Here is a 26,122-nt window from a genome sequence, read left to right on the forward strand (position 1 = left end):
ATGTCTTGCCCGTTTGCTTCACGGCCTGCCTGTCATTCCTCCTTTTAATCGTCATTAGGATTCTATTTTGCGTTTTATTAATAGTTTTTATATATCGTATCAACCGCCACCACTCTACTCCTTTATAGGCCTGTTACTTAATTTATCTCGTCATGTGTTTTAGATGGTCTTTCTTTCTATAGTCTTTATATTTTATCACCAATTTTTGTTATTTATAAATTGTATTCCTAATTGAAATCTTTTTTCTTTTTCTAATTTCAGAATTTTTTTTTCAAATTTTAATTAATACTGTATAGTGTTCTTTTAATATTTTTATTATTTATTTTTGAATTTCAGTTGTTTTTAAATTGTATTCCTACTTGAACTCTCTTTTAAATTTTTCTAATTTTGGATATTATTTTATTTTGAATTTTAATTAATCTTGTATTGGGTTCTTATATGGATTTTTCTTTCAATATTGCTTATTTTTAATTTCGAATTTCAGTTAATTTTAAATTATATTCCTACTTGAAATTTTCTTTCTTTTTGTTAATTTCATATTTTATTTTTATTTTCATTTTTATTTTAATACTAATTAATCTCGTATTGGGTTCTTATATGAACTCTTCTCTCAATATTCCTTATTTTCAATTCTGAATTTCAGTTATTTTTAAATTGTATTGCTACTTGGGCTCTCCTTTTCTTTTCTAATTTTGTATTTTATTTTATTTTTATTTTAAATTTTAATTAATCTCGTATTGGGTTCTTATATGGACTCTTCTTTCAATATTGCTTATTTTTAATTGCAAATTTCAGCTATTTTTAGATTGTATTTCTACTTGGACTCTCATTTTCTTTTTCTCTTATTAATATGAGAATTTCTAGCCCCACATCGAACGTGGTGCCTCTTTTCAAGGCTGTTTTAATAATATAATAGATACTCCCTCTCCTCGCAAAAAAAAATATAATACTCCATTCATCCTTAAATATTTAATGCTGTTGATTTTTTTAAAAATGTTTAACAATTCGTTTTATTTAAAAAATTTAAGTAATTATTAATTCTTTTTCTATCATTTGATTCATTGTTAAATACTACTACTACTCAAGTTGTTGAATAATATTCACACAAGTTTTCAAACATATTTTAAAAAAAAATCAACGGTATCAAATATTTAGGAACAGAGAGAGTATTACTTACTTAGGCCCCGTTTAGTTCACAAAATTTTTTCCCAAAAATATCGTATCGAATCTTTGGACATATGCATGGAGTATTAAATATAGATAAAAAAAACTAATTGCACAGTCAGGGAGGAAATCGCGAGATGAATCTTTTGAGTCTGATTAGTCCATGATTAGCCATAAGTGTTACAGTAACCCACGTGTATAGTGATGGATTAATTAAGCTTAAAAGATTTGTCTCGCGGTTTCCAGGCGAGTTATGAAATTAGTTTTCTTATTCGTGTCCGAAAACCCCTTCCAACATCTAGTCAAACATCCTATATGACACCTAAAAATTTTCTTTTCCTCAACTAAACATACCCTTAATGATATATGAGACTCCTCGAACCCATTACCTTCATCCATATGGCGGAGAAGACTGCGACGGCGGTGGAATGCTACACTTGCGGAGGTTACGCGTTTCACGGCCTAAAATTCTGAAACGTACCCTCGAATGCTACACTTCTCTCTCCTACTCAGCATGTCAACACTTCGTGACAAATAGTGTCGTCATCCTTGCGTAATTAGTAATTCTACGCCGTAATTACTTGCCAAAACAAAATTAAAATATCTCCGTCAACTAAAATAATTCACCGTGAGTTACTGTAAGTGTCGTCACTCTGTGTTACTACTACCCTTCACCTTTTAATTCAAACCGATCGACTAATCCAAGGTGATTAAAACCCTAATTACTCCCTTCACCTTCACCATCCGAATCTATAAAACCCGCGATAGCAGCAGCAGCAGCAGCAGAGCGGCCATGCGGACGAACACCACCACCACCGCCACCGTGCTCCTCGCCGCGGCCGTGGCGCTGCTGCTCGCCACGGCGGCGCGCGGCGACGGCGGCGACGGCGGGTGCGGGAAGGAGGATGCGGCGGCGGGGCGGGACCAGGCGCGGGCGAGGGGGCTGAAGATCGCGGCCTTCTTCTCGATCCTGGTGTGCGGCGCGCTGGGGTGCGGCCTCCCCTCGCTGGGGCGCCACGTCCCGGCGCTGCGCCCCGACGGCGACGTGTTCTTCCTCGTCAAGGCGTTCGCGGCGGGCGTCATCCTCGCCACGGGGTTCATCCACATCCTCCCCGACGCGTTCGACAACCTCACCGACGACTGCCTCCCCGCCGGCGGGCCGTGGAAGGAGTTCCCCTTCGCCGGCTTCGGCGCCATGGTCGGCGCCATCGGCACGCTCGTCGTCGACACCCTCGCCACCGGCTACTTCACGCGTGCGCAATCCAAGAAGGACGCCGCCGCCGCCGTCGCGGACGAGGAGAAGCAGAGCGCCGCCGCGACGACGCAGCAGCACAACCACCACTACGTCGTCGGCGACGGCGGCGGCGGCGAGGAGCACGAGGGACAGGTGCACGTGCACACCCACGCGACGCACGGCCACGCGCACGGCTCGTCGGCGCTCCTCGCGGCCGTCGGCGAGGACGACAAGGAGACAACTCTCCGGCATCGTGTCATCTCTCAGGTGAGAGGCCACCTCCTTTAATTAACGTAACACCTAGCTAATTACCATGCATTCATTCATTCATGACGCCAGCCTGGTTTAATTAACCCATAGGTAAGAAACAGCAGTCTCAGTAACCTTCTGTTTTTTTTACTGTCATTTTCCACACTTTCATTACTACTCCCTCCCTCCGTCCTTAAATATAAGGGATTTTAGTTGAATATGACACATTCTAAGACAACAAATCTAGATATAAATCCTGTCCAAGTTCATTGTACTAGGATAAGTCACATCCAATCAAAATCCCTTATATTTAGGGATAGAGGGAGTAGTACGTACGTTTCAAATAAATATTGCAGAATTAAAATGGAATTTAAGTGTATTCATTTCTTTTGCATATATATTTTTTTTTTCATAAGAGATCCCACCATATATCATAAATTGGCGTTCTCGAAAATAGCATTTATACCAAAGATCAAATTTTCGCCGTATTATGGAGTGATAGAAGAAAGAGCCGAATCGCGGAAAAACGAGGGCACATGCACCCAAAGGTTTCAAATTCAATGTGTCGTACATATATCATTTTCGGTGATGTAAAATGCAAAGAAAAAGGCGTACAGAATTTAACAAACGAGTGCAATATTCAGAATAATATATATTGTGTATCATTATTGACTTATACAATTGATTGATTTTAATTAGGTTCTAGAGCTAGGGATTGTGGTGCACTCGGTGATCATTGGCATCTCCCTCGGCGCGTCACAGAATCCGGAAACCATCAAGCCGCTGGTGGTCGCCCTCAGCTTCCACCAAATGTTCGAGGGCATGGGACTCGGTGGCTGCATCGTGCAGGTATATTTCTACTCTCTTTTTCTTTTACTACATGGTGTTTTTTTTTTACCCAAAATTCATATATGTAAAAATGGTATCTTGCACGGCATCTTAAAAGATATAGCCTTGTTGGCTCAAATCATTCATGTAGTTCAGCTGTTTCACCGGATTATTGTCATAAATTATTTCCTCAGCGTCTTCAAAATATGTTTTTTCTATAAAAAAAAATCTTCTAGTACTATATTATTTACACCACTTGTTTTTAGAAGTATTTATTTATTTATTTATATTTTAAAATATTTAATTTATTTGTACTATAAAGTCCGATGAATGAAACTTATTTACACTAAACTTGTCGTAGCATGATTTAGTGTTTTCGTGCTAATCTTTTATGTTTCGCGCACTGGAAGCTGGAAATTTGGTCTTGTATTGTATGGTCTCCATCAAAAGAGGCAAAAAAAAGACTAAGCTACTAATCCACTTGCTTGATTCTATGGAAAAGATAGGGCACTTTATTCTTGAAAATCAATATATATGTAAAGAGGGAAAAGGGAGCTATATTACTTTGATGATTTGACCAAGGAAGGCTATGTGACTAACTGGCTCGAGATGAGTCAAAGTAGTGATCATCTAAAGCATTGAAACTTTACATGATTTGATAGTATTTCGGACTGGTATATGTATAAGACAAAGAACAGAAAAGCTGAAATGTAACCTGATGAATAGGGCTTAAGGGCCTGTTTCAAATCAGAGATCGGTTTAATTAGTTACTTCTCGATTTCTTTTATCACATTTTTTAAACTACAAACGATATGTTTCGTACGAAAACTTTTTATATAGAATGTGCTTACGCAATCAAATAAATTTATTTTTTAAAATTTTTAATAATTAATACTTAATTATATATACAATGCGGCTAATCAGCGGTTTCCAACCTCTGTTTAGAACGGCCCGAAGAAGTATACAAATGGAATGGCTTAATTTACAAGTTGCCTAGTTCCGGCAATATCAACCTTTTGCATACTACTCCTGAAAAATGTATTTAATAACACAGCATGAGTTAATTTAATTCTCCTGAAAATGTATGCAGGCGAAGTTCAAGGTGAGGTCGATCGTGACGATGGTCCTCTTCTTCTGCCTGACGACGCCGGTGGGGATCGCCGTCGGCGTGGGCATCTCGTCGGTGTACAACGAGAGCAGCCCGACGGCGCTGGTGGTGGAGGGCATCCTCAACTCCGTCGCGGCGGGGATCCTCATCTACATGGCCCTCGTCGACCTCCTCGCCGAGGACTTCATGAACCCCAGGGTGCAGAGCAGAGGCAAGCTCCAGCTCGGCATCAACCTCGCCATGCTCGCCGGCGCCGGCCTCATGTCCATGCTCGCCAAATGGGCCTAGACAAGTGTCACTCAGGGACTAATGTAGAGGAAATTAAATTATAGGTCGAGAAGAAAAAATGGAAGTGAATGTACTCGCCGTCGCAATTTTGTAGTATTTGTAGCGTTCTGATTGAACTTATATATTGTTAATGTGTAGAGGTGTGTGTAGTTTTTTTTTTCTTTTTTTTGTTGTTGTGTGACTAAAACTGGGGTACTGATTGTGATCGAGGCTGTACCTGCCTAACTTTGTGGGTTTGAAACGAGATAGCAGACTCTGTTGAATCTGAAACTCTGAGAGTCTGAAGAATGTGTGCATGGTTATCAAGCAATGTCGACATTGTGTCGCCATGCTTTGCAGTCCACGAGATCCGCGCCTGCTGAATCTGATGGAGATGTATATCTTTTGACCCGTCCAGGAAGCAACAGAAAGATGGAAGATCCTGCAACAGGAGAGTGATGAGAAATTCATGGACGACATGGCTGCTAAGATTCAGAGCTTGACTCTGACCAAAGGAGATGTGTAAGATTCAGAGTGCAGAGCCTTGTTTGGCCTTCTGTTCTGGACTTTGTTTTCGTATCTGGGCTGAGTTGATGTAGCAGTGTTGGCCTGTTGGGGTTTGCTAATGAGCCCATTAAGGTATTGTTTGGATGGGCCTGAATAACAGCCCATCCACGTGGGATTGTTTGGAATTTCAGTTCAATATCCATTTTGAGCATGGATCCCAAGGAGAATCTCATAACCGGTAAATCAACTGATGACATGCCGAAAATCCGTTGTAAATAAACATGGAACTTATTCCCACAATGAAATCTTTTTTGTTTTCCCCTTCGGGATTGCTAAAACTATGGGCATGTCCACTTTAATGCTAAAAAAATCCTTACCAAATTTTGACAACTTACCAAAATTTTGGCAGGATCTCCTATATAGTTACCAAAATTTGGTAGCAAACTAAATGTAGCCACTTTTTTGGTAACTTTACCAAAATTTGGTAAGGTTGAAAATGACATCAAAGTGAACAGGCCCTAAAATTTGATTCACTTATTTTTCACTTAATTTGAGTCCTTTTTTTCTATGTGATTTTCTCTTCTACATAATAAGTATATGTCTATATTTTCTATGTACTCTTTTAAGTACATAATAAATTATTTTTAATCCTATTCTTTTTACTCTATGTATTAGAAAATTACAATGTAAAAATTGAAACTTATAATGTAGGTTTTTAAATTTACAATATAGTTAATGTAAGTGTAGGTAATTTATGGAGTTAAAAAAATATAATTTTTTTGGTGAAAAATATAATGTTATAAATATAGCACCTTTTTACCCTTTCCCTTTGTACTCTATGTGTTTGCATTAATCGTGTGTCATGCATTTGTCATATGACTTGTACTTTTCTAATATGTGTCTTTGCTGTGTCATGTACTTGTCATATGCCTTGTTCTTTTCGGGGCCTATTATTATTGATTATTTTCTCTATTTATCTAAAATATGTTTTACTAAAAAAATCACTCTATTATTTAGACCGCTTATAAGTTATTTGCTTGGCTTATTTTTAAAATATTTAATCTATTCATATTATCCCTTCTTTCTATAAAGTTAATATCCAGTAAACATCTAAAGTTCAACATGTAAACTTAGTATTTATTGACACTTCTAAAACATACATGCAAGCTGCCACATCAACCCATTAAACACACAAAACACAACATGCAAGCATATAGTAATTATATCTACAATTTATTTCATTCTTAAACTAAACATAAACATGCTAAATCATATTCATATTCAAACCAAATCATTGTATCATTTCTCCAACTAGGAAGGTAACCCCTGCGAATGCGCGGGCATGTATTATAGTTTGTGTTTCCAGAACATAAATCGGAAAGGAATTTCGCACAGATGCACGGGCATCTTATTTGTTATTAAAAAATGCTAAAAGGAATTATACATCACTATATATGTATATACTGTAAGAGAATTTAGATTATCCTATAATAGAAAAAGAAATATATTTACCGTAAAATAGATGATAGATTTTAGTATACTACTAATGTGATAAGAATATCTCTTACATTTAAAAAAAAGTCCCTTTGTCCTGGTAATATATAAACCGATCGTTTGTCACCGCTACTTTCTATCATTGTTATTGTTTTAAGATCGAGTTAGGTGCACTTTTTAATAAATGAAACTGTATTAGTATCACTAAAACAAATGACACATTATTAATATACTAAAAAAATTCATCTACCTACATAACCCGGTGTTCATAACTTATTTTCACATCTATGTATAAATAGTCTAAATATACCTTATATATCTACCGAATAATACGATAACACCGTTAAAATAAACATGAATGCCTCTTTAATGGATGAAGTCGACTGTATCTGCCAACCAAGGCTTTCGTATGTAATGCCTTGAAACATATGGGTCCCGCGTCGATGTAGCCATACCCCTAAAAACCATCCTAGAGTACAATTTTAACACTTAGTTCAATATCGGTACAATCACAAATGATTATATGGTAATTATGTCACTTTAGTTACATTGCCTATGGTGGCCTTTCATGGACACCACCTTTAACACAACCATGTACATGCCCATGCAATATTTACAATGGTATAGCAAGTACTGCACCCTGCATTGAAGGACAAAGAGGGACATAAAGGAGGTGATAAAAATGGTTTTTTTTTAAGTTTTGAGTCGATTTGTGGTAGAGAATAGGCAAAATGTGTATATGAAGTTAGTAATAAGTACTTCTTAAATTATAAGGAATACATACAATATTATGTTTTTCAAATGAGTGGGGTTAATCATTCAACAGTACTTAATAAAAACTATAACTAAAGAGACGTACCACCATGAAAATCTGCAAAACACCTTATCATTAATTATATTTCGATAAAGATTTATACTTTAGCGGTAGATTTGTTTCCATCATATGTTGTTTTCAACTATATGAGACTCATTTACTAATTCTAAGAATGTACTTATTTTCACAAACTTATTTACACCAACTAATTCTCTAGAGTGCACTTACAGTTAGGTTTAGTGGTGTATAACCATCAATTATACCCGGTATATTAGAATTTTTATCAACCATAAAAAATATAACATAAGTAGTTTTATGCTTATTTTATTGTATTATTCATGTTTTGCCAATACTACTTGGCAAATACGTAATTCTCGTGATGAATTAAGGGTTGTATTGTAGCAAAATAACTGTCTAAAATCTTATTTATTTATTTAAAAAATCCTTATATGCCATTGAATGTTCACCAGTTTCCTCATATTCCATTGAAAATTTGCTATTCCCGTATATCCCACTAAATGATTTTTTTTCAATTCCTCATATGTTATCCACGTCATCTGACTATTTTAGGTGGCATTGAAAGTAAGAAATTACCCTTAGCTTTCTTTTCCTTTCTTTTGTCTTAGTTTTCTTAACACGAATTAAAAAAGGTGATGCATATTTTGATGTTATTCAACTAATGTCGGTATCATGAAGTTACTTACTTCCATGGTGAGACTAAATTAAGCACTTAACCTTTTTAGTTGAGCATAACTATTTTTGTGAATAAATTAGGCACACAATCAGTTTGCTAAGCCGAGAGATTTTTTTTTTCTAAACTGAATGCTTACATCCAGTTAGATACATTAGATTAGGACTAATTAAATTATTGTTCTTAGTGCCATTTAAAAAAGAATACAAACTATTTCTTTCTATAATCTATAAATAAACTATAAAAATGGAAGAGAAATAAAACTTTGCATCCAGTCATTGGTAAATTGGTTGTGTGTTGAATCAATAATGATTGCTAAAGTTATAGTCATAGTTTTAAATGCAACACATCCTGATTTGTTTGGTAAATTGGTTGTGTGTTGAATCAATAATGATTGCTAAAGTTATAGTCATAGTTTTAACTGCAACACATCCTGATTTGTTCTTTACATAGCAGGAAAGGGAGTCCAGGGGCAATTTTGTCATTTTTCAAAAAAGCCTAACACTATTTCTACTCTTGGGTGACGTGGATGCCATATAGGTGAGCGAAAATTTCGTTTGATGGCATATACGGGAATAGCTAATTTACGATGGCATATAAGGAAACCGGTGAACTTTTAGTGGCATATAAGAAATATCTATCTATCATGTATGCATCTCACTCCTCAAATAGCAATAAAAAAGTTTTGAAAAATTTCAGATACTTTTAGAATCTCAATCTCACCCAAAATAAACTTAAAAAGATCTACTTAAAAATTAACCAAATCTAAATTCTGTTATTTTATTATCACTGGATAAACTTTAATTTATTTTCTCATAAATCTATTAATTGTGCTTCTCACAGCTCAAATAAGAAAAGTTTTGAAAATTCCAAATACTTTGAGAATCTCATTCTCTCCCAAAATTAAATAAACCTGAATAGATCGATGTACTTAAAAAACAATGCTAGGTTTTGTTATTTTGATTTTTACATATGTAGATTCAAATTAACGGTGTATATTTGTCAAGTGATATTTGACACCATAAAATTTGATATGAAATTATTTGAAACATTATGATCTCATTTGCTATTACATGTTGGCGTCATTTGTCATGATATATTTATCACTACAATAAGTTTATGATTAAGTTTAACTATGCATATCTGTATAGTATTATTTTTAATAAAATCATAGATTAAAGGTTGTTGACCACAAATCAGTGCTGGCACTGATGATTTTTCCTTATTAGTATTTCTTTCCCATTCTATTATATACGTGTAGGGGTGAAAATGGCGTGGGTATGTCCCACTCGCCCGCCCGGCCACATTACTTTCAGGACAAATTCAAGTACCTGAGACTTTTTTGACGGATATGAGATCGGGTTCGGGAATATAGTATCCGACGGATACAGATTATCCGGTAAAAAATCCGGGTGTTACCCGGATAATTATACGGATATTACACGTATTACGTTTTTGTGAGGTACTTTTTGGTACTATGTATTGGTTATACTATGATGTATTGTACCCTATTTATTTCCTAAGGTCCTAATGACCTAATATAATCATATTATGTGATATATGAAATTGTTAAATAGTGATTGCCTATATGATATATAAGATTGTTGCTTCGACTTGATATCGGAATAAATATCCGTAACCGATAGTGTACATATCTATTTTGGTATGTATAAGTTCCGTATTTTTGCCCGACATTATCCGAGTTTCTATCCGTATTCGGCACTATCCGTGTCCGACCCGATTCCAATTATAAAATATGGGTTAGGATGTGGGAAGGGTGAGATTCGATCGAACCCGACCCGTTTTCACCCCTATATATGTGTGCATGTTTTTTTTTATTTTTTGGCTTTATCTTTTTCTCGATCGTATATGGTGTAGGTATTTAAGTTTTTTTTTCAGGTGGGAGACGATCGTATGACGTAAGCACGTTATGTTTTTTTTTTTGATAGATATTAGCAGCATGGGAATTCTAAGAGCTCTAATCCAATGTTTAAAATAACGGATCCACTAATTTAATTGAAAATTGAAGGTTGGATGCTTTTCTTTTTTTACTCTAAATTTCTAGGATTTCTCTATCATTATTAGAGCGTCACGTGACAATGTAGGAGCGTTTGCAGGACATTTAACAGATTTTTAGTATATAATAACTAGGATTTCTGTAATTTATGTAAGAGCCACGTAGTGGTGTAAAGGCGTGTGTACACAGTTTAATGTACTTTCAGTATATAATATATAGATTTGGAAGAAAATTCATTGAATATTTATTATACATGTTAATTTAACTAAACATATTTATATTTGTGAAGTAATATATCTTTATATTGTAGAAAATCATATTTTAAAGACCATTGATTTTTATGAATGTATGTTTTTCCTGTCTTTAATGTACATGTGTATTTTTTTTCTTCAAGTGAAGACTAGGAAAGTTTTATCGTTTTGTTTTCACAATCATGTACGTTTGTACGTATGGAAAGAACAACAGTAACATTTGCATCGTACAAATACGTACGGACAGTAGTAGCGCTTGTACGTTATAAACATGAGGAAGTTATTACTACCTCCGTTTTTTAATAGATGACTGTTGACGAAAAAATCGAACACATTGGCCTGGGAGATCTCCTTAGCTTCTGTACAGGTCCAAATCTTGATGAGATACGGGCGTGCCAGTCAGTTTGATCCTGCAACTGACAAAATATGTAAACAGCAGATAAAACAGCCGATCGGCTGACAAGCCGATGGAGTAGTTCCAGCCGATAGCCGATAATAGCCGATGCCGATACCAGCCGATAGCGATAGGGTTTAAGCAATCGGCTATACATCCAATGTAGATTCTAACACTTTAGTAAATAATGATATATAAGCAATCGGCTACTGATAATAAAATATAACAATAATATAGTCTAGTATAAACCAATCGGCTAGCATTGATATGATAGAATAAGCATTGATCCAAAGATTAAAGCACACATCGGCTGGTGATCCGATGTCATGAAATCTACGAGATTAGATTAAACAGTGAAACCTTTGTTGTCATCGGCTAAATCCAACTTATATGTATATGCAATCCTTATGAGCCGAACATATTTTTACAAGTGTATAAAGTCTAGAAGAGGGCGGGGGAACATACGCAACGTCCAAATAACTGACCGGCTGAAACCCCGATGAAACCCTTATTGGCAGTCAAAAAGCATGCTAGAGATTACGGTTCTAAGCACGACTTAGTAGATCAAACTTAACTGATGCAGCACTAAGTATGAAAAGAAACACAATATCCAGACAATCAAGCCGTTGACTGATTTTTAGGGTGGTAGATGTCTAAGCTAATCTAATCTAGCAACGCGATTTAGCCGATATCGGTAGAAACCCTAAAACGAGAAGCAACCGATAGAGCTAAATTGATATGCTAAGACTAGATTAACAGAGACATATGATAAATGGGTAGGCAAATATATCATTCAAACCAGAGCAATCCAAGAGGTCGAATGTACTGATGCAGCCTTGAACGACGCCGACGTAGATGATACAATTGCCTGGACCGACGGAACATTGGACTTATCCCTTCGCCGGAGATCGAACACTGATGCAGCCCTGCGTCAGGTGCCAAGTCCCACCGGACGATAAAATAAAGTAGAAAAGGTAAAAGGTGGCAATGCGCCGAATTGTATTAATCGTGAGGATAGATTACATAGACCCCGGGTGTACATATTTATACCCATGGGTTGATACAAGTCCTTGTCGGACAAGAAAGAAACTTTCCTAAAGATAAAAGGAAAAGATAAAGTCCTTATAGGACACTAAACACACTTTCCTAAAGATAAAAGGAAACTAACAAACTATTCCTAATTAATAGATAACTTGCCATGCCGCATCCTATTTGAACTCGGTCTCTTCTAGATAAGCTTCCTTAATCAATTTCCTTAACCGAATATGGCAAGAATTCGACAACTGACATCTTGACAACTCTCATCAGCTAATCTCAGGACTTCAAAGCTGATGTTGACTCTAAGCCGATGATTACTCCGGGCTTACCAAATTTCACTGTTAACAATGACGCCGTTGACTTTTTCTCATATGCTTGACCATTTGTCTTATTAAAAAAATTTACATAATTATAATATATTTTGTTATGAGTTGTTTTATCACTCATAGTACTCTAAGTGTGATTTATATCTTATGCATTTGCATAAAATTTTTAAATAAGACGAATGGTCAAACATGTGAGAAAAAGTCAACAGCGTCATCTATTAAAAAACGGAGGAAGTATTTATCAACAATAGATCTAATCTAATGGTGTAAAATAATGGGTCCACCAACTTTAGTGAAAATCGACGGTGAGATTAGATTGTGCCACGTGGCGACTTAGGAGCGTTTGTAGGAGTGCCACGTGGTGGCTTAGGAGCGTTTGTAGGAAGTTTAATGGACTTTTAGTATATAATAGAATAGATATCTAACATATATCCCGTAGCAAGACACGGGACATCATCTAGTAAAGTAGATACTCCAAACCAATAATTCTGTCAATAATCTATCTCAAATGGGACACGCTTGTGGCTATTGAGTGCGATGTACATGTACGAGGGTTGGTATGCAATCGTGAACTACGTATCAACATTGAAAAAAAGGATTTCGAATGTTACATGTTATTTGGCAGTTTTCAATGATACTAGTACTGTACAACAATCATTGATGCATTACAAGATGATTTCAGCCCAAGGAAAATGACACAATAATGATCAGTTAAAACTTAACATTTCGTAGAGTGAATTACTGGTCAATCTTGCAACATCATCCTTTCACTTCACCGGAGTTCATCGTCTTCGCGCAACACCTCCCATTTCTGCAGTCTTTCGCCGTCTCCGGCGAAGAATCGGACACCTCCGCCGCTCCCATGTCGCAACAGGTTGGCCTCTTCACGCTCGTGCAGCAACGACCAACACCATTGGTACCGCCTTCACCGCCGCTGCAGCTTCCCTCAGCCGGCGGCGACCTCTTGGAGGCACCACATCCGGTGCCCTCGCCGCCATCGCCACCGCAACATTTGGCAACGACGGCCGCCGTTGCCGGCTTCTTGGACGCGGCGCACCTGGTGCCCTCGCCGCCGCCGCCGCAACATTTGGCAACAACGGCCGTTGCAGTTGGCTTCTTGGAGGCTCCGCAGCCGATGCCCTCGCCGCCGCCTCCGCCGCAACATTTGGCAACGACGGCCGCCGTTGCCGGATTCTTGGACGCGCCGCACCTGGTGCCCTCGCCGCCGCCGCCGCCCCCGCAACATTTGGCAACAACGACCGTTGCAGTTGGCTTCTTGGAGGCTCCGCAGCGGATGCCCTCGCCGCCGCCTCCGCCGCAACATTTGGCAACGACGGCCGCCTCGGCCGGCCGCTCTTCTTGACGCTCGCCGTCGGCTCGGATGTCGATGACAACCGAGTGCTCGGGCGACATGCTCGGCTTCGGACAGCAACGGCAGCCGTTCGTTTGCTCACGGCCGGCGGCGCCAGCGTCTGCGGCGTTGGGTGCTTGGGAGTCGGCGGCGAGCTGGGACCTCATCGCCAGCGACCTCGCCGTGGCGCGGCACGCGCCGTCCTCCTTGGCGCCGCCCTTCCACTCCTCCCTGAGCAGCGTCATGCTGTTGAGCACGACGAGGAGGCACGTCCCGACGTCGGCGAGCACGGCGGCCCAGAGCACGGGGCGCCACGCCGCGGCCAGCGCGAGCACGGCGGCCTTCACGGCCACCGAGCCGGCCACGTTGACGGCGATGGTCCGGCGGGCGCGCCGGCCGAGCCTGACGGCCTCCGGGACCCTGAGCACGTCGCTCGACATGAGCGTCGCGTGGCTGGTCTCCATCGCCGCCGCCGACCCGGAGATGCCCATGGACACGCCCACGTCCGCCGCCGCCAGCGCCGCCGCGTCGTTCATCCCGTCGCCGACCATCATCGTCGGGCCGAACCTCGCCTTGAGGCCGCCGACGAGCCGGACCTTGTCCTCCGGGAGGAGCTCGGAGTGGAGCTCCTCCATGACGCCGCCGAGCTGGCCCTGCGCGTGCGTCGCCGCCGCGCTGCTGTCCCCGGTCAGCATAACCGACTTGATGCCCAGCGATCCAAGCTCCCGGATCGCCTCCGCCGCGCCGGTCCGGCAGTCGTCGGAGAGCGAGAAGACGCCGGCGAGCTCGCCGTCGCAGATCACGTAGCCGATCGACACGCCCTTGATCATCTCACCCATTTCTTGAGCTGTAAACGTCACAGATTTCAGTTCAGTCAGCTCAGCTTCAGCTGATCAGCTAATTCTGAAGCTTAATTGTCAGGAACTGTACTACTACTACAAATGATGTGTTTTGCTCACTTGACTGAGGTGATGACGCTCTTGCCAATGTCCTTCTGTTCCCAATGTAGATGTGCTTTCCATGGATCTCTCCATAGATCCCCTCCCCGGGATATGTCCGAAAATCGCCGACATTTTCCGGGTTTGGTTGGATGGATTTGGATTGAGCATACTCCACAAGTGCAGCTGCCATTGGGTGGCTTGACTTGCTCTCAATGCTTGCAATCCTGCAATAACCAAAGACATAATTTGTGCCAAGCATTTCACTGTTCAAGTCAATTCAAACCATCACAAGTACTAAGGATTTTTCGACAAGTCGTAAACCGACAACAGTTGAAAATCTGTCAAATTTGTTCAGTGTAGCAGCTGCATTCCAAGAGCTGAAATGAAATCTTCTTTCTCAGTCTTACCAGTAAAGAAGATGATCCATCTCAACCTTGTGATCCCCAACCAGATGGAACGAGTCGATGCTGAACTCTCCTCTGGTGATCGTCCCGGTCTTGTCGAACGCGACGGCCCTGATCTCCCCAAGTGATTCAAGAACATCTCCACCCTTGATGAAGATCCCCATCCTCGCAGCGCGCAGCATTGCGCAGAAGGATGCCACCGGTGTCGACAGCACTAATGCGCAGGGGCACGCGCTCACAAGCATCACCAGAGCCAGCTTCCACCATTGCTCAAGGCCATCTGCTCCGAGCAGAGCCGGGATCAGGGCCACTCCTGCTGCAACAACCACCACGGCTGCAACGCACCAAGAACAGAAATGTCTTTGTTACTGATGAATTTTGTGTTGTAAAATTGGAGATGTTGAGAGTTTAGGCGATGCCGATTGCGCACCCGGCGTGTAGTACTTTGCGCACGAATCGATCAGCCGCTGTGTCTTCGACCTGCTGTTCTGCGCCGCCTCCACCAGCCTCTCCATCTTCGCCACCGTCGAGTTCTCGGCGAGAGCCGTAGTTCTCACAGCAATGTAACCTGAAACGTGACAGCCTCTCAATCCCATTGATCATGACATGAACAAATGTGTGCTATTGTGACTATTGAGTTGGATGCGTCAACCAGTTTACCAGAACTTAAGCTGATGAGAAAAGACGGACAATTCAACGACACGGACGTTTCAGAGTTCCGTACATTTGGGAACTCTGAAACTAAGAGATGAGAGATTTTTTTGATTGTTTGTTTGTTTACCGTCTAAGTTCATTGTGCCGGCCCAGACCTCGGAGTGCGGCTGCTTCGGCACCGGGAAGGACTCGCCGGTGAGGCTCCTCTCGTCGACCTCGCTCTGGCCGTCGACCACCACGCCGTCGACGGGGACGATCTCGCCGGCCCTGACCGCGACGACGTCGCCCACGCGGACGTCGCGCACGCTGACAACCTCGCCCGTCGTCGCGATGACCGCCTTCACCGGCAGCATGCCCATCAACGACGACATCCCGGCGCTCGCCTGCACACCTCGCAACGTGAGTGTTCGTCCGGGTTCGTGCCAAGATCGCCATGGATTTGGTGAAGAGGACATTGACATGTACTCCTACCTTTGTGCAGGCCAGCGTCTCGAGCCATTCTGCGGTGGTGAAGAGGAAGACGATGGCGCCGGCCTCCGTGTAGTCGCCGAGGCAGAGCGCGCCGGCGACGGCGATGAGCATGAGGACGTTGATGTCGAGCGACAGCCGGCTCGCCGCGGCGAACCCACGGCGCACCATCGGCGGCGCGCCGGCGACGACGGCCGCCACGGCCAGGCACTGCAGGGGAGGGAAGAGCCACTCGAAGAAGGACGCCGTGAGGAGGACGCCGGAGGCGACGATGTACGGGCTCGGCCACCGGCTGACCACGCCGCTGCTGCCGTAGGCTCGCACCGACGCCTCGAGGCCGGCCTTGTTCAGCGCCTTCACTGCACTCCAAGACAAAGACGACGACGACGACTCGATTCAGTGAGAATCTCGCGCGAGAATCGCGTGGAGGATTAATGGCGCGCGCGCGCGCGGTGGCTTACCGATGGCGGACTCCGGGGCGGCGGCGGGGTCGTGCTCGACGACGACGGTGCGGGACGCCACGACGACGGACACCACGCGGACGCCGTCGAGCGGCGCGAGCAGCCGCTCCACCAGCGCGACCTCCGCGGAGCAGCACACGCCAAGGACATCAAGGTACGTCTTCTTCCGCTTCCTCCCGCCGCTGCCGCCGTCGCCGCCGCCACACCTCGTCGGCTCCTCCGCCGCCGCCTCAGGCGGCAGCAGCAGCAGCCTCGCCTCGAGCCCTTCCGCCTCATCCTTTCCGGCCATCGCCGTCGTCTCGTCCACCGCGCCTCCGGGGCGATGCAAGTGGGGATCAAGGAGAGGGCGATCTGGAGATGACGAGGACGGCGGCGGCGGTGGTGTCGTCGGCGACAGCGACGGCGGCGCCAAAAGATTTGGGATTTTTGTAATCGATGGACAGCTAATCCGGCAATGGTTGTGTATGGCAGTGAGGGACTTTCCCCTAATCCGACAAGGTGGGCCCACCTGGCAGTGAGTGGGGAGCTAGTCGTCTTGATTTAATTGATGCTTAATCACTCATCTTAATCAGCAACCTAGCAGCAGGGGACCAGTTTGGATTATTTATTAATTCCTCATCTAAGGTAGTAGTTGTTTTTGCTCTGATAGTGGCTATGATAATAGTATTGTTGCTCCAAATTGCATTTGTTTGAAGTTAGGTTCGTCAAAAACAACTGCAAATGGTTGGCGTACTGAAATTTGGTCACCTGAATTGGCAACAAACGGGTCGGATCATGAATTCCAAAGTTCATACCAAACCAAATGTTCCCTAAAATTCGGCTAAGTTTAGTTCCAAACTTTTTTCTTCAAATTTCCAACTTTTTTATCACATCAAAATTTTCCTACACACACAAACTTTCAACTTTTCCATCACATTGTTCCAATTTCAACGTGAACTAAACACACCCTTCATCTATGCTGCTTAAAGTTCATGAGTAAAATAGTAAGCTTTTACAAAATTGGAATGTATCATGAATGCACAAACTTTACACCAATTAACAGATATCAATAAAAATTATATTTGTTTTTACAAGTAACATTCATCTAAGTCTCATCTTGAAATTTATCGTAATAGAAAGAAAAAAGATAAAATTATGATAGATTTATACTCTTAAAATTGTTAAATTTAAATTTGAGGTTTTACACGCGTATAATATTATCTCCATCCTAAAATAATTTTAATTCTAGGTTGTTTAATATATATTAAGGTTTAATAATATATATAGGTAGGACTGGGAGGATGAATGATGGTAAAATAGTGAAAATTTTGAATGAGAGTGATTGATGGGATAATTACTACTCTATTGTAATAACTAATAACTATTTTAGAATTAATTTGAATCTTACAGTTATAATTATTATGGGACGGATGTAGCAATAATATTTACTTTTTTTCATAGAATTTTTTATGGGTGTAACAGGGGAGTGCTCTCTCTGCTGTTGACAGCTCAACCCCCATGCTATTTACATGTTATTTTTCGAAGAGTGGATATTAAAATTTCCATTTTCACATGCCTTTTCTGTTGGCTGTTTGCTTAAAATATGACTAAACTGCATTTTAGAAAAATCTAACTATGATTTTTCAGCCATTCATGTCGCAATGCTAAGGGTACACTCCACACCATAAAACGGGTTAAACAATTATGAAACTTGGCTCACCGGATGACCACTTTGTCCTCTAAAATATTCCCATATTATCCGTAACGAAAGCAAAACGAGAAACAGATGGAGGCCAAAGGGTAGAATATGACAAGCATCTCTGACCGTATGAAAGCGATTGCAAATAACAAATGCCAACCTACAGCAGTAAAATTATAAATGCCATTTTAAAGTTTAAACCATGGAGGGATTCAGTTTTGACTTGCATGCCTACTGAACTTGAGATACAAATATGCATTTTGTGTGTGTGTGTGAACTTGCAGGTAAAACACGTGAAGCAAGCATTGACTTAGAGGTTGTTCATGATATTTCAAACTATATCAATTTTTAATAAAGTTACCAAAAATATGCAACTATTTATTTTTTTTACCAAACTTTGGTAAACACATAAGAAATCCTGCCAAAACTTAGTAATATTATCAAACTTTTGGTAATGACAAAATTTGGTAAGCTTTATTTTGGCTATAATCTAAACAGCCCTTTAAGCTTAATACCTAATGATAAACTATTCGCAATCTGCAAGAGAGTAGACCATACCACATATCTACAGCTGCCACTAGGCATCTTATGGATAAAATTTAATTGATTTCGCAAATAACACAAATTGATGAAAGATTATTGTTCATGCATGTCAGCATGTGGGTTCGCATGTCCACGGCTCTATTTTTTTATGCTGAATGACCGAATAGTCGAATGATTTATTATAATTATTTGAGGATATAAATGAATTAAACGTTATGAAGATAGAAAATAGATTTAAAACAATATTCTTAGAAATTAATGTATAGAAAGTTTTTTAAACACCGTTTATAAATTCAGGGAGCGTACGAATTAATCCATTATTTCATTATTTGAAAAAAAGGGGATAAATTTGCACAATCTAGCAACATGCGCTGAAGGTACCCCCGACAAATTGGGTCATTTGGTCATTTTATTTTGGTGGGATATGCAAAAATACTATTCCTATGTACTTAGATATTTGACGCAGTTAACTTTTTTAAACATATTTGACCGTTCGTCTTATAAAAAAAATTAAGTAATTACTAATTCTTTTCCTATCGTTTGATTCATTGTTAAATATTATACTACTACTACTCAAGTTTTTGAATAATATTCACATAAGTTTTTGAATAAGATGAACGGTCAAACATGTTTAAAAAAGTCAACGACGTCAAATATTTAGGAATGGAGGGAGTATCATTTTAAGCTATACGTAGAGACAACTCAACTTAATTTAAATATTTTATTGCCATAAGATAAACTATATTTAAGATAAACTATATTTTCCTTGACCATCGTAATTTTTTTAAAGTTCTTACAGCATCACTAATGGTCCTCCTATTTCATCTCCAAAACCAATTTTCAGGTATTTTAGTGAAAAAAAAAGTACTCCAACAGATCCCCTACTCCCCTACATGATTTTTGGAGTTATGTTGATATGTCGGAGAAAACGGCGCCCTTGCCCACTCCCAATATCGTCGCTCTCACCTTGTACTTCCTCCTTTCCTTCCCACGTGTGGGCGATCGGCATGGCTTTAGGGGGGAGCGCTTTTCCCGCACGTGGGAGATCAGCGCGGCTTTAGGCCATCACCAATGTAGTGCTTCGGTCCGTCTCCCTAGCGCTGTCCATTAGGCTTTTCGTCTGCGTCGTCCCCCTGGGATGGAACGCACGCCCTAGCTAGGGGACGCGTCGCTCGCTCGCTTTTTCCAGGGGGACGGGGCGAAGCAACCCATTGCGTAGGTAGGTTCTTGAGGCGACGCACCCCAGAGCTTTGATTTCCTCTTCCACCCCTCTCCCCTATGTCACCGGCCCGCGCGTCAAGGGCGAGGCGAAGGCGCCGCTTGCCGCCGGAGAGAAGAAGGGAGGGCGAGGAGCGAGGTGGCGAGCGCGGTGAAGAAGGCGACGGCGCCATCATCGATGCAGCCACCGCTGATGCCACCACCGTCTCCTCGATGCGGCTGCTCGCTGTCAGAGAGAAGAAGGGAGGGCGAGGAGGGGCGGCGTCGGCGAGTGCGGTGAAGAATGACGGTGCCATCGTCGATGCGGCCACCGCCGGCACCACCACCGTCTCGATGCGGCGCGGCCGGCGCCGCTCCATCCGCCGGGGGGCCAGATCCGGCCACAGCGGCGCCGGATCTGCCGCCTCCGGGGTCGCCGCCGCCACCTTCCACGGGAGAGAGAGAGAGGGAGAGAGCGGCCGGATCTGCCGCCTTCGGCCACCGGACGACGACGACTGCCACCTCCGCCCCGTGCGCCGCTCGCCGTCGGTCGCCTCCGCCCCGGATCTGCTGCTCCAGCTACCAGACGACGACGATGATGACTGCCGCCTCCGTCCCATGCGCTCGATTCGGGGGCGGCGGCGGGAGACGGTGGTGGCAGTGAGAGAGAGAGAGAGAGAGAGAGAGAGGGAGAAGGAGACGAGCGGAGGTGGCAGGCGGCGGCGGGAGCAGCGGCGGGAGAGAGGGAAGCAGGCTGTGAGTGGAACAACGGGTGGAGGGAGAGAGGAATGCGCGTGCGGTCGTGCGGAGGGAGAGAGAGAGAGGGAAGAGAGGGGTAGAATAGGAAAGAGAGGAAGATGAGAGAAATGGGCTGTTTTGGGTTGGGACACTCATTGGGCTACCCAGACATGGCCCTGCATCGTAGATGTGAGTACACCTAGAGTACCCTCAGTTAGTGATTGTAGATGCTCTTAGGGGGAGTGCTAGGAGGTAGCGCGCTGACGGAGGAAAACGGAAATCATGTTGGTAGTTTAACATAATGGTCTACTTTTAATTTTTGAGGATAAAATTTAGGCTTTTAATAAGTTATTTTGCTTCATATTTTCAGTTTAGAAAACCAAAACAAATTTTTGGGAAAGATTATACGTTCAGTTACTTTGCTTCATATTTTCAGTTTAGGAAACAAAAACATTTTTTTGGGAAAGATTATACGTATTTGCTTGACGCTTGCTGATGCATATGTTGATGATATTTTTATTTTTTTTATTAAACATCTTTGGGACTTATAACTGTCATATTGGGTCCGTTGTTACGAACTTACGATTAAGCTAGCCTGTTTCCCTCTGCAACGTGGCGCACATCCATATGTTGAAAAATCCATATGTTGAAAAATCCGAGTGAGATGAATGAAAAAATCATTCGAATGATTGCTAGGCACTCCCATTCATTTTTCATCCATCCCACACATACTAATACTAATATATAATACAAAACTAAAAAGACTATACCCCTACTTTATCAAATGCTAATGTAACTATTCTTCAATTTAACTACTCTCGATACAATTATATTCCAATACAATTATATTCCCAACGTTCACAAACTCCGATATAATATTGCTCTAAAAATGAACTTATAACAAATGGAAAAGCTAAAAGTGAACTTATTATGAGATTATCAGGAGGGAGTATCAGATTGGGAATAGCATTCCCGTGATCTTGATAATTGCTTCTGCTCTGAAAACGAGCATATCCCTGCCTGCAGATTCCCTCCAAAAACTAGAAACCCTGAATCCCTCCCTGATGCACCACAGAGTAGACGAACCAAGGACCAAATATCCCAGCAGACAGGACTGTTCCACAGTACACACCGAGACAAACCACAGTATATATGCACAGTGACAGACAGAAACTTGTAGAGAGAAATCAATGTCATGCAGCAAGGGAAGGACATACCAAATTAGAAACAAGGCATGAACAAATTTCCTCTAAAGGCTACAATGTAACAGTATCCATATCTCAAATGAACAACCACAACAGTAACCGACCAGTTTATGAAACAAACTATCCTGTAAAGTTTCTTCTTTTTTGTTTTCCAGCATCTACCACAACAGTGCGCAATGTTCTAGAGCAAATTCTTCACATCTGCCGCCAACTTGGGACTGGAAGAGGGATGGCAAGTATCATTTGATTGATCAGCTGAGTCAGCAGTAGAGAGCCACAGCAGCAGCTCCATGGTTTTTATTGCCTACTCTTCTTGGAGCTGCTGCAATCAGGGCACTTGTAGTGCTTTATGTGATCCGCTTTCGCTGGTGTTATCCTAACGCATTTGCCGTGGAACCACCGCTCGCAAATGTCGCACCCAATCCAAAACTCGTTGGCGTTGTAGCGGCCACCGCAGGTTCCACATAGGGTTTCACTGTGTTCTTCTTCATCGTACCCATCGTCAACAACTGCTGGCCTCGAGGTTTTTGTCTGCACGTCATTTGCTCGCTGCATAACAAAGCCAGCTTTCAGTTCGTAAAAACTCAAATGGGCACAGTTCAGAAATGGTTCATGATGAAAATAAAAACTAAGAGCACTGGCACGGCACCTTTCCTGAGTGCCTGGATTTGCTGCCATTGTCGGCACCAGATTTATTATCCCTTCCATGCTTCCTATCAGACAGTGCTTCAAGCACGGTTGGATGGTCATTGATCAAGCTGAATAAGCGCTTCCTGACAATCAAGAGAGCAACACATTGGATCCAGGAAAAGGATTTTGTTAACCATGATATGATACTTTGGGTTCTTAACAGAGATAATGGTTGATGCAAAGGGATGTTCAAATCAGAATATGAATCCAAGACACCAATACACATGGCACAAGTTTTATGTTTCAACAGGTTAGCCCTGGGCAGGATAGACAAAAATATGGAAATAAGATATCCATGAAGTAATGCAACAAATAAAATAGAATTTGTACATAAAGAAAGAAAACACTTTTGAGGCATGACCCAATATTTCCTTGGGAGTTAAAAAATAATCCAGAGTACAATATGAATCCTTCGAAAGACAACAGATAAGCAACGAAACACTATAAACAAACATGAAAGCAACATAAACAAACAGATAAGGAACAGATAATGCTTCCCATTACATAATGATAATACAAATTTTGTGACTGATTTAGCTCCTTGTGCAACACAAACGAAGCACATGAAAGAACAGATGGCAGCACTTCACAGTTTAGCACTCTACTGCCCTGATACAGTAACAGATAGTAAGATGAAACAGAAGAAAAATAAATTCAAATAGAAGTGGAAAGTGTGCAGGAAAATAGATACTAGAGTACAATGAAAGCAGGCAGAATTACTATGCCAAAATGATAGAAACTTAAGCTCACAAAGCGTCAAAGCCTCATCTCAGGGAGAAAAGAGAAGAGAAAAATGGCTGGAATAGAAATGCAAAGTTCAACCAGGAAACTAGCAAGATTAACTGAACCAAAAAAAAAATCAAACTGAAAAACAGAATAAACAAGATAACTTTTGCTAAGAAAAAAATTGCAATATCACAGAATTACGACTTATGGTTTGCATGGCAGTCAAGTACTCAAGTAGACCAAAGCAAAAAACATAAAACTTCCTGCATAAAACATTAAAAAAGGACCAGAGGCCAATTAATGATTCAACCTAACAGTACTAATAATTTAGGCACATAAAACTTCATCTACCCTTTGGTTATCCATCAAAAGACTCCATATGACACATTGCATTTTAGGAATTAAAATGTAGCGAGAAAAATATTCAACGAGTATTTGCAGAACTTGAAAATTAAGGACGCAAAGCAAATTGTAATCCCAAAGTTTCTTAAGGAAGAACGAAGGAACAGAGCAAACACAACTGAAGCTCAATAGAAAGAAAGAATTCAATTTATGGCATGTTAAGTTGAATAAGAATGGTACTTGCCCATTTGATTGTTTATTAGTTGTATCCTAATTTGCGAACACTTTTACTGCCATGGTCCATAAAATAGGTACTCTTGAAAAACATGAATTAAGGTATCCAAAACCCAAATGACTAAAAAGCATTATGATGAAAGGTCATCCATATAGCACAACACTCGAATTGTAACACGAAACAAAAATTTGTGCAGACACTGAGACCTTTCAAAGTTTCAATGTACTGTGAAGTACACAGAGCCTATCACCGTCAGCCCCCCAACTTCTGACAAGGATGTGAAAACTGAAAAGAAATCTGTCAAAACATGTTCAAGTGAAAGATCAAATTTTCAGACAGCCCGGGAACTTATTTCAAAGGCAATTACTACTGGTAGGAGTAATAATCATCACCAAGTACACACAGCACTGTTTTGCAATTTTATGGAAAAAAATAAAATCAATTCAGCAAACGAAGAAAAGAAAGAGAGAAAATAAAGCAAACACAGTGAGAAACATGGCCCCCATTCACAGCAAAGAGAAAAAAGAATGGTGAAATAAAGCACAATAAACATGTGCAACACAGCACAAGCGCACACATGGACCAGTTGAGCTGAAATAAAATATGCAAATCCATAAACCCCCACGGGGCAAGCACAAGAACGGCATTACACTGCACCCACAACCCACAAGGCAAGAACAGAGTTCGATTGCACTTGCACCCATCGAATTATACGCTCCAAGTAAGTGATCTTTTCTTCTTCATAGATGGTCAATTTTCACGAGATCTAATGGAGGAAAAGCGTGTGGCTGGTACCTCTCGTTGCCGTTGAGGCGCGCGCCGAAGAAGAAGGCGACGGAGAGCAGCCACGAGTCGGAGTGGACGGCGACGAGCGAGAGCCAGTCGCGGCGGTGCATCCCGTCCCTGGCGAAGTTGATCCCGAGCGCCGGCTCCGGCAGCTCCGGCGGCACCTCCTCCGCCGGCAGCGCCACCTCCCACCGCCCGTTCGGGTGCCCGTACAGGCACAAATTCTCCTTCTCTGCTCACATCCCCAAAACCCCAAATCAAACCCCACACACAAAACCACCACCCGAACTCTCTCTACCCTCATCAGATCCGATCCGGTTCGGTCTTACCTGGGTCGCAGAATCCGTAGAACTCATCCACATCTGCGCGGCACAAACAAAAACCCCCCGCACGGGCGGCGAGCTCGTTAGATCCAGAAGAGGAGACAACCGAAGAGAGATAGAGAGAAAGGCGGGCGAGGTGTTCGTCGTTATTACTTACCGACGGTGAGGGCGCGGACGAGGCCGGCGCGGCGGCCGGAGAAGTCCTTGAAGATGTCCTCGACGGTGCGCGGCGCGGGGGAGACGGGGGCGGCCATCTCCATCAGCGTCGGCGGCGGCGAGGTCAGCGGCTGTGTCGGCGGCGGCGGCGGGAGAGAGGGGGGTTCGGAGCGGCTCTGACACAAGCCGGGATTTAAGGCTGCGGGTTACCCGTCCACGGGTGCAGTGGACCGACAGTTGGGTGGGGCCCAACTATCAGTGACGTGGTGCACTGAATCACGTGGAAGACAGGGTCTAGGAACGTAGTCGGGGTGGGGGCTGCGTGGTGGGTGGGGCCGTGGGAGGCTGACCTGGCAATTGGAGATCTTCTGCGGATGGGTCATGTCTCTGTCTCCTGCGAGCTGGTTAGTATTTTTTGGAGAAATTTAGAATCGGAATTATTAAAAAACTGTCACAAGTTTTTTGATAAAAAAAACCTTTCAAATATAAATATAGTAATAGTTATAGTGTAACTACAATGCAATTACAGTATAGTTACATTATAACTACCACGTAACTACACTATAACTATATTGTTATCTTTATATAAGTTAGATATAAAGTTGTATATATTATTCTAACACTTATATATAAGTCATATTACAATTATAGTGGAATTATATTACAATTATACTATAATACTATAGTTAGATTGAAAAGGTTTTTCCTTAAAAAAACTTGCTGCAGTTTTTTTTAAGATAATCCTATTTAGAATTACGCCACATAAAAAAATAGCAAAATTTGCTACGGGGCATCCAAAAAACTTGTAATTAGCTAGTGGACACCGGAAAAACACGAATTTG

At 41.9% G+C, this 26,122-nt stretch overlaps 3 protein-coding genes across 3 annotated transcripts; 1 reads left to right on the forward strand and 2 right to left on the reverse strand.

Moving 5' to 3' along the window:
- Positions 1-1,942: 1,942 nt before the first annotated feature.
- On the forward strand, positions 1,943-5,141 carry LOC127780664 (zinc transporter 8). The gene is made up of 3 exons (XM_052307598.1): positions 1,943-2,665; positions 3,347-3,496; positions 4,566-5,141. Exons 1-3 carry the CDS (start codon positions 1,958-1,960, stop codon positions 4,869-4,871), a joined length of 1,164 nt encoding a protein of 387 aa, XP_052163558.1. The 5' UTR covers positions 1,943-1,957; the 3' UTR covers positions 4,872-5,141.
- Positions 5,142-12,978: 7,837 nt separating this feature from the next.
- On the reverse strand, positions 12,979-17,091 carry LOC127780662 (cadmium/zinc-transporting ATPase HMA3). The gene is made up of 7 exons (XM_052307596.1): positions 16,662-17,091; positions 16,204-16,559; positions 15,860-16,115; positions 15,509-15,646; positions 15,082-15,412; positions 14,693-14,898; positions 12,979-14,580 (listed from the first exon to the last, which is right to left on the reverse strand). The coding sequence occupies exons 1-7, from the start codon at positions 16,948-16,950 to the stop codon at positions 13,142-13,144; spliced, it is 3,015 nt and encodes a 1,004-aa protein (XP_052163556.1). The 5' UTR covers positions 16,951-17,091; the 3' UTR covers positions 12,979-13,141.
- A 4,879-nt stretch (positions 17,092-21,970) lies between these two features.
- LOC127780665 (PHD finger protein ALFIN-LIKE 2) lies at positions 21,971-25,437 on the reverse strand. Its single transcript, XM_052307600.1, has 5 exons — positions 25,282-25,437; positions 25,131-25,163; positions 24,811-25,033; positions 22,672-22,795; positions 21,971-22,571 (listed from the first exon to the last, which is right to left on the reverse strand). Exons 1-5 carry the CDS (start codon positions 25,382-25,384, stop codon positions 22,320-22,322), a joined length of 735 nt encoding a protein of 244 aa, XP_052163560.1. The 5' UTR covers positions 25,385-25,437; the 3' UTR covers positions 21,971-22,319.
- Positions 25,438-26,122: the final 685 nt, after the last annotated feature.

The sequence above is a fragment of the Oryza glaberrima genome, chromosome 7 (genome assembly GCF_000147395.1).
Source record: "Oryza glaberrima chromosome 7, OglaRS2, whole genome shotgun sequence".
In the NCBI taxonomy this organism is placed as follows: Eukaryota; Viridiplantae; Streptophyta; class Magnoliopsida; order Poales; family Poaceae; genus Oryza; species Oryza glaberrima.

Bases quoted from the DNA above. Each gene is read 5' to 3' on its own strand.
- LOC127780664 (XM_052307598.1), top strand. From the start codon at position 1,958: ATGCGGACGAACACCACCACCACCGCCACCGTGCTCCTCGCCGCGGCC. The intron at 2,666-3,346 runs GTGAGAGGCCAC...GATTTTAATTAG, and splicing joins GGCATCGTGTCATCTCTCAG to GTTCTAGAGCTAGGGATTGT. The intron at 3,497-4,565 runs GTATATTTCTAC...AAATGTATGCAG, and splicing joins TCGGTGGCTGCATCGTGCAG to GCGAAGTTCAAGGTGAGGTC.
- LOC127780662 (XM_052307596.1), bottom strand. From the start codon at position 16,950: ATGGCCGGAAAGGATGAGGCGGAAGGGCTCGAGGCGAGGCTGCTGCTG. The intron at 16,116-16,203 runs GTAGGAGTACAT...CGAGGTGTGCAG, and splicing joins AGACGCTGGCCTGCACAAAG to GCGAGCGCCGGGATGTCGTC. The intron at 14,581-14,692 runs GTGAGCAAAACA...TGACGTTTACAG, and splicing joins AGCGTCATCACCTCAGTCAA to CTCAAGAAATGGGTGAGATG.
- LOC127780665 (XM_052307600.1), bottom strand. From the start codon at position 25,384: ATGGAGATGGCCGCCCCCGTCTCCCCCGCGCCGCGCACCGTCGAGGAC. The intron at 25,034-25,130 runs GTAAGACCGAAC...GGATGTGAGCAG, and splicing joins CTACGGATTCTGCGACCCAG to AGAAGGAGAATTTGTGCCTG. The intron at 22,796-24,810 runs GTACCAGCCACA...CTTGATTGTCAG, and splicing joins CGCCTCAACGGCAACGAGAG to GAAGCGCTTATTCAGCTTGA.